The sequence below is a fragment of the Macaca nemestrina genome, chromosome 10, assembly GCF_043159975.1.
Source record: "Macaca nemestrina isolate mMacNem1 chromosome 10, mMacNem.hap1, whole genome shotgun sequence".
Classification (NCBI taxonomy): domain Eukaryota; kingdom Metazoa; phylum Chordata; class Mammalia; order Primates; family Cercopithecidae; genus Macaca; species Macaca nemestrina.
The window spans coordinates 53,689,289-53,706,143 of NC_092134.1; the positions used below are offsets into that span (position 1 = coordinate 53,689,289).

Genomic DNA, 16,855 nt, shown 5'->3' on the forward strand with positions numbered 1-16,855 from the left:
GAGAACTGGTTTAAGCCATGCAGTGAGAAATTTATGTGGCGTGTTATCCTAGTTCATTCAAAGTCTATCGTTTTTAGGTTGATATTGTATATTCAATGCCCCATCTGTTTTAATTACCTCTTCTCTCATACACTTTTTTTTTTTTTTTTTTTTTGAGACAGAGTCTCGCTCTGTCGCCCAGGCTGGAGTGCAGTGGCGCGATCTCGGCTCACTGCAAGCTCCGCCTCCCGGGTTCACGCCATTCTCCTGCCTCAGCCTCCCGAGTAGCTGGGACTACAGGCGCCCACAACCGCGCCCGGCTACTTTTTTGTATTTTTAGTAGAGACGGGGTTTCACCGTGGTCTCGATCTCCTGACCTTGTGATCCGCCCGCCTCGGCCTCCCAAAGTGCTGGGATTACAGGCGTGAGCCACCGCGCCCGGCCTCTCATACACTTCTTAGAGACCAAGGACTGTTAAGTCCCTAGAAGGGACTATGTTTACTGAGTGCCTTCCTCGAATCAAGCACATTTTATGTGCAGTGTCAATTCTTAGGACAGCTTAAATACAATGTAATTGGGAGGCTGAGAGCAGGAGAATCGCTTGAACCCAGGAGGCGGAGGTTGCAGGGAGCCGAGATCCGGCCACCGCACTCCAGTCTGGCGACAGAGCCGAGACTCCGTCTCCAAAAAAAAAAAAAAAAAGTAATTCTTGCTGATTTTATAGTACAGAAAGCTTAGTACCAGGTAATGTAAACATGTCCCAAAATCCCTCAGTTAGCTAACTATAGCCTTTCCACTATATCCTGCAGCCCTTCCAAGAGAAAAGACCTCTGGTAAGTTACAAAGCATATTAATGTGAATACGTTTAATGTCCCAGCCTCCCTTACTCTCCTTAAAACTCAGAAAACAAACTAATGAATACGTAATTCAGAAATTTCAGGTGGCACACTGGGGTTGGTACTAGCTTAAACAGCCGCTCAGCCTTTTAGACCTATTCCCAAGAAAAGCCTTTAATTTTCTAAGGATTTTTCCAGAGCTCTCTCCATACGTTTCCCACAACAGCCAGACCAAAGACCAAAACTGTCTTTCCCCGAGAAATATAGAGCATATGAATCACTTTCTTCTGTTCCCAGTTCTGTGGCAGGCAAAAACTGATTGCTCACTCACCACGTGCTACCTGGGCAAAACACGAATATTAAGTAGGAACAAAGGTTTATGTTAGGTAAGAGTGACTTAGGGCTCTCCTACTTTTTCACAAAATGGAGACCTGGTATTTGTAGCCTCCCACAATGATGTGACCTGACATTACTTGGATATAGAAAGGTCAGTCTTCTCAGGTGCGTCAATGGCAGCCCACCCCGCTCTGACCCAGAAATTTTAGATGACTTGCATCTGAGGATAAGCCTCTGGCATGTTAATAATGAAAAAATAGAGACAATCACTGCCCCAGCTCATCTCAAATTAGCATCAGTGTAGCGTTATTTGGTAGGGAGCTTTGCTGCTAAATTCATTCCCTGTAAATGGGATGCAGAGACAGGGTTAAGCGGAAAACTCCGAGACTGGAATCGCCAATGTAATAAACTGTCGAACTGAGTTTTTTCTCCCGCAACCCTAAGATATTTGTAAGTCCTTCCTCTTAGCCAACCCTTTTCAGCAGGACACTGCAGTTTTCTTAGAATGAGGGTGCTGGGTTTGCTTCAGTTCTTTCTATTCTTCTGCCCGCTGCCCTAGTACATATGAAAAGGGAGCAGCGACTAGGAAAAGAGACACGTGGGTATTTTCCCATCCAGTCTAGTCATTCCCTGAATCATCACAAGTTATCGCACTTTTCCCCTTAGCCAGCAGCGTTCGAGACTTTTTCTCAAATAATTCGGTCTTGTACTTAAAAGGAAGAGTGGTGGGAGAAGAGAGAGGCAGAGAAGACAAGCAAGGAGAAGGGCGTGGAGTGCCGTTCCCGCCCCGGAGTCGGAGGCGCCGGGAGGCCGGACGCCGCGAGGCTGCTAGCCCAGGAATGTGCGGTCCAACCCGCCGGCCGCGGGCGGAGCGCGGCGGGCGCGGTGTGGTCGGCGACTGGTGCGGAGTAGAGGACGGCGGGCGCGGGGCGGGCTGCAGCGGCGGGCGGGACGCGACGCCGCGCACCTGAGCGCCGGGGGCGGGGCGTCAGCGACCACGACCCTTCCCACTGCGCGCCGCGCCCCTCAAGCGTCGCCTCGGCCTTTTCCGCTCGTGCTTCGGCGCCACTCGGCTCCCTTCCCGCCCCTCGCTCCCTCCCTCCCTCCCTCTTCTCCCTCCCTCCCTCCCTCCCTCCCTCCCTCTTCTCCCTCCCTCCTGTCCTGGGACTGCCTGGAGCTCCGCACCGCGAGTTTGCCGCGGCACTTTCCGCGCGGCGGAAGAGCGCGCGCCAGCTTCGGCACACCTGGGTGCCCGATCCCAGCCACACGCCTCGTCCCCTACAAGCTCCTCCGAGGTAAGGGGCTGCCCCGCCGCTCGCTCACACCCGGCCCTTTCCCCACTCCGCGGGACAGCTGGGTCCCCGCCTCCTCTTCGAACCGGCTAGGAACTCCGCGCCTCGCCTTGGGAGTGGGAGTGTAGCTGGCGGGGACCTCAGACCGGCGGTGGCCAGAGCGCGGAGCAAGCGATACGACGGGCCGACAGGTGGCGGGTCTGGCCGTAGTACCTCGACCGCCGCCGGCGCGGACCCTGGTGGGGACGGGGCTGGCGGGCGGGCCGACTAGGGGGTGGGGTCAGTCCTCTCTCCTCCCTTCGAGGGGGCGGTGATCATCGGGGTCCGCACTGTAGGTGCGTGGGAGAAACTTCGCAGGGTGGGGAGCCGGCTGCTGCTCGCCGGTAGGGACTAGTGGGCGCGCTCTGGGTCTCCGAGGGGCGCAGCCCGGGGCCAGACCTTCGGGTCGGGCGGGGATCTTACGCTTCCCTTACCCGCCCCCTTTTGTCTTTCCCCTCAGCCCCGCCGGCTGCTGGGGGAGCGGCGGCCGTCCCGCTCCTGGAGGTCGTCCCCTGGCATCCTCGGGGCCGCAGGAAGGAAAAGGAGGCAGCGGCCGGAGCCGTGGTGGGCGGCCTGAGGTGAGAGCCCGGCCAGCCCCTCTGGGAATATGGCGACCGGTGGCTACCGGACCAGCAGCGGCCTCGGCGGCAGCACCACAGACTTCCTGGAGGAGTGGAAGGCTAAACGCGAGAAGATGCGCGCCAAGCAGAACCCCCCGGGCCCGGCCGCCCCGGGAGGGGGCGGCAGCGACGCCGCTGGGAAGCCCCCCGCGGGGGCTCTGGGCACCTCGGCGGCCGCCGCTGCCAACGAGCTCAACAACAACCTCCCGGGCGGCGCGCCGGCCGCACCTGCCGTCCCCGGCCCCGGGGGCGTGAACTGCGCGGTAGGCTCCGCCATGCTGACCCGGGCGGCCCCCGGCCCGCGGCGGTCGGAGGACGAGCCCCCAGCCGCCTCTGCCTCGGCTGCACCGCCGCCCCGGCGTGACGAGGAGGAGCAGGACGGCGTCCCGGAGAAGGGCAAGAGCTCGGGCCCCAGTGCCAGGAAAGGCAAGGGGCAGATCGAGAAGAGGAAGCTGCGGGAGAAGCGGCGCTCCACCGGCGTGGTCAACATCCCTGCTGCAGAGGTGAGCCGGCAGCTTCTTCCCGGTGTCTTCCTCCTGGGAGCTACCCGGGGCCCAGAGTTTTCCTCCTCTGGCTGGTACTTGTCCATTCACCGAGTTAGGCGGGCAGGGGGTGATGGAGTTTTACTCTGAACAAATGCCTCCTGGGAAGTTCCCCAAACTCAAGAGTAGGACACGTGCTTTTCAGGCTTCCTGTCCAGGTCTCAGATCCAGGATCCTTTTTTACCGTGGTAGAAAGACAACTTGTGGCTCCAGGACTTGCCCACCTGGACTTGGCTGTTTGTGCTTGATCAGTTAGAAAAATTGATTAATGGTGGTGACGACATTCTCTAGGGTCCCACGTGCCCATGTGAAGTTACCAGTTTATTTCTCCTTTCTTACCAATGTTTAATAGCACCTGTAAAGAAAAGGTGGCCTTAGCAATATCCGAGACAGATTTGTCTTCCAGTGAACTCAAGATGAGTATATCCGAATGAATACATTCACTGTATTACATATAAATCAAATGTTTATAAGTTGTGCTCCTAAACAGTTTTTTTCTGAGTGATATTTACGACAACAAGGATGCTTTAATAACCCACAATTCTGTTCGCTCAGACGATCTCTTTTTGAGTACTGTGTCTGAAACACATACGTGGTAGGGTTTTTTGTTTATTTCGGGTTGTTTGCAGTTTTGAGTATTTTCAAAACGTTGCTGCAGGTAGCAGCATCTTCCATTAGAGTGACTGGTAAAACATTTTTACTAAGTGTATAATCACACCTCCCTCTACCAGAAACAAGACAAAACAATCTCAAACAAGTTTTGGTTACTTTGATAGTAGCTCATGGATTTGAGGAAGTGGTTCAACACCTTGTTTCACCTAAAATACATGCATCTTTTTCTCATTGACTCTTTAGTTTTCACGTTTTCTTCTCCTGGCTTTCTAATTTTACTCAACTTTGTCACCCACTAAATAACTATTTCGAATTTACTAACTTTAATTGTGGTTTAAGTAAAAGCATTTGCAATAAGTTAGAGTGTATATTAAATATACCTAAATTTTTAGTATTATGATTTCCATACCTGGAAAATCATAGTGTGTCTTTGTAGGATGTATTTATATGAGCGTTTCAGAGATTTTTATCAGCCAGCAAAACTGTCCTCTGCGGTTTGCTACTTGCACAAAAGGTCTGTTATTCATTAAATTGCTTTAGAAGGAATTCATAAGAGTGGTAATCAAATTTCCAGGTTTTTTTTTTTTTTTTTTTTTTTAGTTAAAAATGTGAAGAATAAGGGGAAATTGAAGACAAGGCTTTGGAAAAGCTACATTCCTCAACTTGATTTTTAAAAGTAGCTGATGGTCCAAATAAAAGAATTTGTCATTTTCAATCTTTTCCTCATTGTTTATCTAACAGGGGTCTTATTTCGGGAAATATCTTGGCAGATGTTAAACTTGACTTTTTTCTGGCTGCATGTGCTAAAATTATTTTTCAAGTACTTTTTTTTTTTTTTTTAAACAAGCATAATGTTTCCTAGGGGAAGTAAGTAGAGTGTATCTTGTGAGATCCTAAGAAACATCTTTTGTTACCCTGCTTTGAGTAAGAGAACATAGTGCTGAGAATGTAGATGACTCCCCACTACAATGGAGTCTAATACTCTGGAATGTTTTTCGTTTGGGTGTTGGCAACTCCTAAATTTAATCTTCCTTAAAAACAAACAAACCAACGGTACCTTTTTTTGTCTGTGGAATTTGAACCTTTTTTATTGAATAGGGAATTGAGGACTGCTTTCTTTTAGTGGTAACTATGGCTCTATCCGTTTCAAGCTGCAGGACCCAACAAAACAGTAATGTTTTACCACAGTATCTAATTAACAGACATACTTCTTGAGTGCCTCCTCCTCATATTTTCATATTTTTCAAAACAACTTATGTATTTCAGATGATTTTAATAGTGGTAAAATAGATGCAAAACTTTAAAGCTGAGCCATTTCCATGTCTTTATATTGTTGCCTTTTTAGAATTGTGTGCCATTTCTCCTAGTAGTTTCAACATTGAGAATACCGGTTGCCGTGGAGTTTCTTGTGTAATATTTAATTTAACACCCCTATTTTAAAAAGCCATACATATTTTGCAAATTTTTCAAGTATGAAAATATGTAAAAAGATGAAAATGATCAATCTCTCTATATTCAACAGTAGTCTTTATTTTATCTAATGTCGAGTAAGACTCTTATTTTCAGACATGATTCCCAACCAAGTTTGTATTAGTAGATTAACATGTAGTTCGTATGTAGAGATCTTGTTTTAATGGTGGATAAACATTAAGTTCCTTGAAGGAAGTACTTACGAAACTTCTGTGTGATACATGACTTTCATTACCTCATTTTACAAGTTATATAGTGTGTATATAATACTGTTATAAAGGTACCTGACAGCAGCTAAAGATACCAGAATTGACTAGAAGATAGTTATAGGCAAGGAACCAGGTCAAAAACTGAAACTAGCCGTTTGGGAGGTAGGAAACTGGGTAGTTACTGCATGTGGTGGCTAAAGTCGAAATACCCAGAGCTTCTTTAATGAGATAAAATTTAATAAGAGATTTAAAAAAATCCTTTTTTCTAAATTTTTACATTTTCTGTTTTTTGGTAGTAATTCACCCGAATTGGGTAATTTGGACATGGCATACTTCTTGCCAATAATTTTTATGTGTGTTTATCAGATCAGTCAACTGTTTATTACATACCTGTTAAAGACACTATCCTTCAGTGGAGAAAACAAGAATACGGCAGTGTATATTCTCAAGGAACAAGGCTATAATCTAGGAAGAAGGATAAGGCATAATTACATGAAAAAATTTAAGTACTGAGTTAACAGTTTGAAAGTCATCTTAATGTGAAACATGTAAATATTTATTGGAAATTGTGTGTGTTTAAAGGGAGGGGATGATTGGGCTGGGAGAAGGTATTGAGGATGAGAATCTTGACCTGAGTCTTAAACTTTTCAGTACCTGTATATTTTTACTTATATTCTCACATATGTACATGTATACATAATTGTTTGTATAGTATATTAAGTATCAGCATGCAGTGGTTCTTAACTTGAGCAGCACATTGATAGTATGTTAGGATCTTTAAAAAGTTTGCTCATGCTAATTCAATTCCTTGCCCTCTTTGTCCCTTCACCCCACCCTGTAATAATTGAATGGGTCTGGGATGGATCCCAGGCATTAATATTTTTAAAAGTTCCCCATTTGATTCAAATGTGAGTCAGTAGTAAGAACTGTTGGGCTGCAGTCTGGGTATAGAAATGAATAGGACATAAGCCTTGCCCACGAGGTGCTCTCAGGTAGTATAAGGAAATGTGAAAAGTAGAGTAGTAAGTACAGCTTAGTGCCTGAGCAAGGTACCTAACCCAGGGAGGAGGAGTGACGGTTGAAGAAAGCTTCCTAGAGAGTTATATACTTGTTTTCAGGGTGTTTGTGAAGTTACTGCCATTGAGTAGGGTTGTGTGAATGGGTTAATGGAGATGGTTGCCATAGAAAATAGAATCTATGAATAGGTAGAGGTGGCACTGAAGTTTTGGTTTAAGTGTAAAAGTTAACAAATACAGTATTTAAAACTTCTGTTTTAAAATAGTGGTTGGCTAAAGTGGTTTATGTACTGAAGTTCAAGCAGTCTCATGTGGTAGTTACACTGTTTATCCCCATTTCTAGAGGAGAAAATGAAGACTTAGAGCTTAAATGATTCAAGATCACATAGAAAGTAAGTGATAGAGCAATATTTTAAATGTTTTTGTGTATTTTGTGTGTATGTATATATCTAGGAAAAGGAGAGTTTTTAAACATTAACCTACCTTTCATTACTGAGCATATTTCCCTAGACTTTTATAAAACTTTTTTTTAAAGGTTATCAGAATTAATTCAAATATTTGAATGAAGAAAACAGTAAAAGTATGGAATTGAATAGAATTTCAGGTCAAATTTGTGTACTCAGAGATTGCTTCTGACCCTCTAACCTATAGTGTGGCAAAATTTTGAACACCAGGCTCTTGGCAAAATGTAAATTTATTTTTGGCTAGTGGTCAGAAAATGTGAATCTTTGATTTTACTTAAGTGATAAATTGTTTTTCTATCAAAATGGGATCATAACACCTACTCCATAGTTTGAACTTGTGTTGGTGAAAGGGAAGATAAAGGAGCATTTAACATATAGAAAGCACTTTTAAGTGAACACAGGTTAGGTCATAATTATTTCGTATGTGTATTGAATATAGGACAAGTTCCACTTAGTAAACTTTATAAATCCAGGTGGATTAAGAAATGCCTTTTGTTATTCCTATTATGCTCCAGACTGTCTACCTTTCTATGTGATGAGTCAGGAGAGAAACTAATAATGACTCAGAGTTGGAGAAAATTTGATTTGTGAATGGGGTACATATAGTGTAAACACAGACTGCTTAGTGTAAAACGTGGGCTGATATTAGCCCAGCTTTCCTAAATATTTGAGCTCACTTGTAAAGTAAATTGAAATTTTAATATTATCAGGATTTGTACTGAGTTGTCTGAGCTGGGATGCCATTTCTCATAAAAATAATAATTACATAATTAAAGTAGTTGACATTTATGATGTGCTTATTAAGTGCCATGCACCTTTCTAAGCACTTGATATACATTAGTGCATTTAATTCTCACCACAGCCCTATGGGAAAATGGGGAAGAGAGGGTATGTTACTTACTTCAGGTCATATATGTAGTGAGAAGTAGATTAGAGATAGTCTGCACTCACAGTCTTGTGCATAATAAACCATCTTACTGCACTTCAGTGTATTACATACTGTATACCTAGTTTAAGAAATACAAAGAGTATTTTAGTGTTAAATTGTTAGTATATGACTATAGAATTTGAAAATAGTCCTATTTATAGAAGATGGGTGAAGTGAGACTTTAATGGAAAATTTTGAGAACAAATGAATATATAGACACTGGCATTAAAATTCTTATTTAAAATCGTTATCCAGCTAGTGGCCTGTTTATACTGTTTCCTTCCTTCCCTCCTTCCCTCCTTCCGCTTTTTTGAGATGGAGTCTTGCTCTGTTGCCCAGGCTGGAGTACAGTGGCATGTGGTGTGATCTCAGCTCACTGCAACCTCCACCTCGCGGGTTCAAGCAACTCTCCTGCCTCAACCTCCCAAGTAGCTGGGACTTCAGGTATGTACCACTACGCCCAACTAATTTTTGTATTTTTAGTAGAGATGGGGTTTCGCCATGTTGGCCAGGCTGGTCTCAAACTTCTGGCCTCAAGTGATCTACCCGCTTCAGCCTCCCAAAGTGCTTGGATTACAGGTGGGAGCCACTGCACCCAGCCTATTTATGCTATTTATTATTATTTCTGAATTTTTTTTTTTAGCACCTATGATGTGTGCCAGAAAATAATTACACCATTTAATAGCAAGGTTGATATAATGTTTTACAAGTATAAAATTATTGGCAAATATTAGGGTTTGACATTTTCTCAGTGCTTTTTTCCTTTTTTGTAAAATTGAGATATAATTCACATACAATAAAATTTACCCTTTTAAAGTGTACATACAGTTCAATGGTTTTTTTAGTATTCACACGGTGTGCTCTTAAGTGCTTTTATATTTTCATCTTTATTTTTCATTATGTTCTTAGAACCTCTGGTCCCTAAGTTTTAGCTTACCTTTCAGTAAAGTGATAGGTTATTCAAATTATGAGAAGTCATTAACTTAAAATAATTTAATATCAGCCTTTCCCACATTTTACAGAGAAAATGAAATTATTGTAGGAGCTCCTCAATTTTAAGTTTCTTAAACTTGGGCACCCACTACCATTTGTTTGCAGTGGAATTTAGTATAATAGGTATTTATTAGGTTGGTGCAAAAGTAATTGCGGCTTTTGCCATTGAAAGTAATGGCACCAACCTAATAATTGGATTAATTTTGCAATTGGATTACTTTTGCAAAAACCTAACAATTTAACTGAGTGTAATACTTTCAATTTACTTAAATTTTTACATATCTTTCATGGAGATCTGCAAAGCTCTGTCATCTAAACATTTGGGAACACTGATTCAGAGTAAAAAAAAAAAAGAAGTTTCCACGCTTACTGTTTTAGCTATAGTACTAGAATCAGTGTCCTAAAAGATGTGTCTGGGGGGATCATCTCTACCAGTATCACTTGTGCTGTTTATTTAAAATGCAGATTTCTGGGATCCACCCCTGTCCGGGTTAGGGATTTTATCTGAGAGTCTGCATTTTAACTTGAGTTAAACTTGAGTTTAACACTAAAGTTTGGGAAGAACTATCTTTTTTTTTTTTTTTTTTTTTTTTTTTGAGACGGAGTCTCGCTGTGTCGCCCAGGCTGGAGTGCAGTGGCCGGATCTCGGCTCACTGCAAGCTCCGCCTCCTGGGTTCACGCCATTCTCCTGCCTCAGCCTCCGGAGTAGCTGGGACTACAGGCGCCCGCCACCTCGCCCGGCTAGTTTTTTGTATCTTTTAGTAGAGACGGGGTTTCATCGTGTTAGCCAGGATGGTCTCGATCTCCTGACCTCGTGATCCGCCCGTCTCGGCCTCCCAAAGTGCTGGGATTACAGGCTTGAGCCACCGCGCCCGGCCGGGAAGAACTATCTTAAATACCCTGTACTAGTTTACTGATCCGGCAAATGAAAGGAATACTGATTATCTTAACAGGATTGTTGCATGAATTAAATAAAATGATGTTTGTGAAAATGTTATAAAAATGCCCAAATCACAACTTGTAGTTACTATATAGGTTAATTTCCTATTCTCATTTTTTTCTTCCAGTTAAAAACTGTGCATATTTTAACAGAAGGTTGAGCTACTTGGAAATTCAAAGTACTTTAAACATTTATGTAATGTCACATACTTAGTGCAAAATGCTGTGTCTGCTTTGCCTCTTTTCCAGAATTTAGACAAGTCTAGACTGCAGAAACACCTCAGATAGTTAATGTGTAATTAGAACTTTACTTTCACGCGTTTTTAATTTTTATGTATCTTTAAGTGAAAGTATATAATTGCGTTTATAAATGTATTTGATAATTAGCAACTCAAACTTTTAAAGCATTGTGTTTGCCATCTTATCAAACTATTATCAAATACAAAATTTTTCCCCATTGATTACAAATCTTACAGGTTAGACCTATAAGCATCCTTGACTGGCAATTGATTTTAAACGTATTTGGTTAACTGCTGAGTCAACTTTCTGTTTAGATCTTAGGCTATTGTGTTATAGCCATATACCTGCATGTATAGAATTGAGCCTCAGCCATCTATTACATTCTCCTTAGGCTATGTAAAAATACACTGGGCACCATGGCTGAACAAAATTGCAGGAATATTTAATTTCTGAAAGCAGCAAAATCACACACTTCAAAGGTAGAAAGAGCTCCAGCAAGTTCAAATCTTAGCATGTCAGTTGACTAGTAAATGTTTATTCTGTGATAGTTTTTGGAGATTTTGTCCAGCAAAATTTTGTGGGTCACAGTGTATTTTTCAATGATAGCCTTATTTATTTTAGGTAGTTGAGGAAATAGGGTAGTTGTATTCTGAAAATTAATATTTTGTTAGGTTTTGCAGAAATGAACAGATAGGAGAGAATTTATATTGTAGATTACAATTCTGTGGCAGCTGAAACTTTGTTTTAAGGCTCTTCATAGTAAATTCTATGGGGCCAGGCGCCCTAGGTCACACCTCTAATTGTAGCACTTTGAGAAGCTAAGGTGGGAGAATCAGTTGAGCCCAGTAGGTCGAGGCTGCAGTGAGCTCTGACTGCTCAACTACACTACAGCCTGGGTGACAAAGTGAGACTCTGGCTGGGAAAAATCCAAACAAAACAAAACTCTAGGGGGACTAAGAGAATAGGATAAATAAACATAATATACAGCTTGAAATATAGAACTGAAACAGATAAAATTAACTTAAAAAGACATCTTTTAGACTAAGCTTATCTGTGGTCATGTAAGCAAACTACTTAATATTTTAGAATTTGCAGGTTACATAAAGTATCAATTGATTTTCTATTATTTTTGGAGTTTTTTCCAGAATATGTTTAGTTATATTTAAAAAGAATATAAATCTCAGAACAGAGTTAACATTCAGAAGATGGTGCTTGAAGAATAGAAATGAAAAGTACAATTACATTAGCTGAAATAATCAAATAAGTTACTTTTAGGTTTCACATTCTTGAAATACTTCTCCATATCCTATAATGTAAACAAAAGTTGATGTAAGTCAAATTTATATAATCCTAATTTTTTTCTGCTGGTAGAAGTAATGTGTTAAAAAGGCGATGTGTTCACTGTAGTTCTCTTATGGAAATAAATCCAAGAAAAGGTGGAAAAACCTATTATCTTATATGTATTAATATTTGTGTTTCTACTCTTATTTCTGTGAATCTGCTTGAGAAATGGAACCACATTATCGATTTGTGTGTGTACTTAACTGCTCATCGTGAGTATTTTTATAATGTTATTCTATAACTTCAAAAATAGGGATAGATGTGGATTTTTTGTTACATGTTTTTTAGAGACAGAGATCTAGCTTGTTCCCCAAGCTGCAGTACTATGGTGTGATCACTCGGCCTCAAACTCCTGGGCTCAAGCGATCCTCTTGCCTCAGCCATCCAAGCAGCTGAGAGTACAGGCATGAGCCACCATGTCCAGTTGGATGCATGTGTTTTGTGCTGTTTGATATTACAATACTTAACCGTTACTTCTTTGGGAAAGGACCTTACTGCTTATCTACCTTATTATGTGGCTTTTTGGTTAGCCCATAAATAGTCTTAGATAAATAGCTATTTCTTTTCTTTCTTTCTTTTTTTTCCCCTGAGACGGGGTCTCTGTCACCCAGGCTCAGTGCAGTGGCACGATCATGGCTCAATGCAGACTCAACCTCCTGAGTTCAAGAGATCCTCCCACATGAGCCTCCTGAGTAGCTGGCACTACAGGCTTGCACCACCACGTCTGACTAATTTTTTAAATTCTTTTGTAGAGATGGGGTCTCTACAGGCTGGTCTTGAACTCCTACACGCAAGTGCTCCTCTCGACTTGGCCTCCCAAAGTGTTGGGATTACAGGTGTGAGCCACTCCACCTGGCCTATTTTTTTCTTTTCATATATTGTATTTCCTGAAACATTGCTCAAGAAAAGTGTTTGGGCCATTGAGCCTCACAGGTATAAGTCCTTTAGATAATTGTGAAGGATGACCAGAGGTTTTTTCTTTTTTTAAACCTCTATAACCTTTGATTTCACTGGGAAATTGGTGGTTAGAGCTGCAGTAATTATAAATACACGTATGCTGTAGCTCAAATAAGTTCCTGAAACTTATCATGGTATGCAGAATTGCACAGTAAAAACTGTAGGGCGTATGTGAAAACAGAATTTGGGGCTTAACACTCAAAAACTTTGTCAATGGCATTTAAAAAGATAGAAACCTAATAAAAACTAGCAGTTTCACACGTTAAATGCTTAATAAATACATAAATACTACAACAAATATGACAGTTTACTTTGAAAAATACCTAAACTTTTTAAAAACTATGTGTTAGAAGGATTCCAGCTTGTGAATTACGGTAGGAGGAAGGTTATCTGAAATTGGAGCGAGAGTGTTACACCAGATGTGGATGGGTGTAGCTCATAACGTATGCAGTGAACTGAGGTAACTGGCAGATGTTTGAGGCATGTATGCATATATTTCTATGTGACTGGGTTGCAGTTAACTGTGCCTGCTGAGCATTTCTTGCATTTGAACATAAACAAATGCAAAATTAGTGTTATTCTCAACTTTTTCCCTAACGTACGTTCATATCAGTGGCATTGGGACAAATCCATGTTTTTCTGAACAAATGTTACAGTGCATTATATGTCTACCCATACATAGATATCTGTATCCCCATCAATCTATCTAAAATATGTAAAATGTTGTGAAAACATAGAAAACAATGGCTTGGGAAGATCAATCCAAGTAATGACATAGAGGAAAGGTATAGGAAGCAGAGAAATGGGAGTACTCATTTAAGAGTATACTAATAATGACTGCTAGGGAAATGGTGTTAGAAAAGGAAAGGAAGGACAGATTTCAGAGACATTTCATTGGCATTAAAAATTATATAACTGGGCCAGGCGCGGTGGCTCAAGCCTGTAATCCCAGCACTTTGGGAGGCTGAGACCATCCTGGCTAACAGGGTGAAACCTGGTCTCTACTAAAAAATACAAAAAAACTAGCCGGGCGAGGTGGCGGGTGCCTCTAGTCCCAGCTACTTAGGAGGCTGAGGCAGGAGAATGGCCTAAACCCGGGAGGCGGAGCTTACAGTGAGCTGAGATCACGCCACGGCACTCCAGCCTGGGCTCCAGAGCGAGACTACATCTCCAAACAAACAACAACAAAATTACAGAACTGAATGTTTTGAGCTGGAAAAATCTTTAGAGATTATCTAGCCCATTACAAAAAACAAAACATTAATTTAGTCTTTCCAGAAAGCTTTTAACTCAAAACTTAAGTTGCATTTCAACCTCAACCTTTTTCTCTAGCTGAGTCTAGCATATCCCCCACTGCTCCTGGCCCCACCAGGCTAATACTACATCTGTATCAGAGATTTTATTTTATTACCTCTTACTTAAATACTCAGTCTTTACCTCCTGGTTCATGTTGTTATGCAGAAATGTTCCCTTAATTTTGCTTTACTTTAGCTTACTGTTTTTCCCCATAATTGGTCAGTTTCTTAAAGGCAACGTTTTCATCTGCTGACTGCTCATTTCTTACTACTGTGTTGAAATTCATCTCTCTAAGGTTGCCTGTGACCTTTTTTATACCAGTGTCACCAAACTTGTGACCTCTTAATTGCCAAATGTGATAGCTTCTTTCATTCCATTTGTCCTCTCTGTAGCATTTGCCCTTGTCACTCCTTTCATATGCTGCAGCATTTTTTTATAGATTCTTTTATAAGTTGGTTTCTTCAGAAACATTTGAATGCCTGTTGTGTGCCCCAGGCTCAGTGCTATGTGATAGAAAATATTCACCAGTCTTTTTTTTTTTTTTTTCCTTCTCTTTTTTTTTGAGATGGAGTCTCGCTCTGCAGCCCAGGCAGGAGTGCAGTGGTGCAATCTCAGCTCACTGCAAGCTCCGCCTCCCGGGTTCACGCTATTCTCCTGCCTCAGCCTCCCAAGTAGCTGGGACCACAGGCTTCTGCCACCACGCCCGGCTAATTTTTTTTTATTTTTAGTAGAGACAGGGTTTCACCATGTTAGCCAGGATGTCTCGATTTCCTGACCTTATGATCCGCCCGCCTCGGCCTCCCAAAGTGCTGGGATTACAGGCATGAGCCACCGCACCTGGCCTTACCAGACTTTAAGGAACTTCTAATATTTCAGGGAAAAAGATAAATAATTATAGTTTAGTATAATAACAACTACTATGATGGAGAAAAGAACAAAGTACTACTAGCACAGAAAAGGGGGCCATGGGCTGGGCACAGTGGCTTTCACCTGTAATCTCAGCACTTTGGGAGACTTAGGCAGGAGAATCTCTTGAGCCCAGGAATTTTAGGCTGCTGTTAGCTATAATAATGCCACTGCACTTCAGCCTGGGTGACAGCGTGAGACCTTGTCTCTAACCACCACCCTGCTCGCCCCCCCCCAAAAAAAAACCCCTAAAGGGAGCCATTAATTAAGGAACTCAATAAAGGCTTTACATAAGATGAGGTGGCATTATGCTTTAGGTCTTAGTTGGTAAGAAAGATTCTCCAAGTGAAGAGGGGAACAGGGTAACATTTCGGGTAGAGCAAATAGCACGTGCAAAGGCACAGAACTGGGAAGTAATAGAAATAATAACTTTATATTGCATGCCTGCTGTATGTCCAATACTGCACAGAGGGCTTACCATGGGTTACATCTAATCTTCACATTAACTCATGAGGTAGGTTTTTTATATTTATCATTTTACAAGATGAGGAAGTTGAGCTTCAAAGAAGTTAGGACTTGCCCAAAAGCCATTCTGGCAGAACTTGGCTTTGACTCCAGGTCTGTTTGGGTGCCAGTGCCCACACATTGGTTATCATTGTTGGAAATAAGCAGGATATGTTCTAACAGAGGAAATGGTGATGTTCAGAAAATTTATGGTGGGGAGCGAATGGAGAACAGTTAAAGAGGATTGATATGGACCAATTGTGTTGAATTTTAATGCCATGCCAAAGAATTCAGACTTTATTCTGCTGTTCAGTATTGTTGACTGGGTACTTCCTTCCTCTGTCCATATCTGTTTATACAATAACTCTCACAGGGTTTGGAAATAAAACAGTTTTGTCTGCCTAATTTGAAATCATTAAAACGATTTTCTTGTTTGGAGGCAGATATTCAAGAGTAGTAAACAACGCAAAATACTGTAAAGATAACATAGTAGAATAAATAAAAATTTCCATATACATTAAAAAGAAACTAGAGGATAGGATCTAAACAAAGTTGTACCAAATGATTTCTTTTGATGACAAAAATAATTATGTAATGAATAAATTTGAGAATGAGTGGGGGTGGAGGGCAGATACAGTGGAGGTGGGGAACTCCAGTGATACTAAATTGCTAGAGTTTGATTCTAGTGTAATGGAGAAGTTTATAGCTTAACGTTATCCCTGAGTTTGTACTTTGCCCTGCACTTTAATATAAAACCAGTTTATTGCATTCTCATTCTTCTAGTTCATTCTGTAATACAAATGGTAGGAGTACAAGTGCTTAAGGATGGGAATTGCCTTTGAATTTTTCCCTATATATTACTTGTTTAACTTCTACAAGTGTTTTCTCCCTCCATACTTCCTTCTTTCCCAGTAGTATCTTAGAGGAACCAAAGAGCATCTCCAAACCATGTTTTAGGAATAGTGTTCAGAAAATTTGAAATAAAATAGCAAATATAGGATTTGATTTCTACAAAAATCAGTTGTAGAATATTATTTATAAATTTAACGAATTTTCTTCCATTTTTATTTTTATGCATTGGGATTATATTCTATGTACATTCTTATAACCTGCCTTTAAACTTGACATTGTTGTATTATTTCATTTAAAGCTTTTTTTAAAAGGAGAAATGTTAATTATTACTTTTTTTGTTGTTTCATAAACACTTTTGTTTCATAACATTTTTATTGGATAGTGATTCTGACTATCCAGTGATAACTAGTACTTTATATTTTTGGAATACAATTCTTCGAAGCCACACATAAAATAATTGTATTTATATATCCAGAAATTTAAT

The 16,855-nt window shown here is 41.3% G+C and overlaps 1 protein-coding gene across 2 annotated transcripts in view; it reads left to right on the plus strand.

Moving 5' to 3' along the window:
* Window positions 1-2,808: 2,808 nt before the first annotated feature.
* Window positions 2,809-16,855, plus strand: part of LOC105473306 (pro-apoptotic WT1 regulator) — a 92,457-nt gene continuing 78,410 nt past the window's right edge. Inside the window, exon 1 of one of the 2 annotated variants that reach the window (XM_011727055.2) lies at window positions 2,809-3,605. In XM_011727055.2, coding sequence (XP_011725357.1) covers window positions 3,090-3,605 — 516 coding nt within the window. In that variant the 5' untranslated portion in view covers window positions 2,809-3,089. The remainder of the gene's footprint in view (window positions 3,606-16,855) is intronic. The other variant, XM_011727056.3, reaches the window with a different exon arrangement.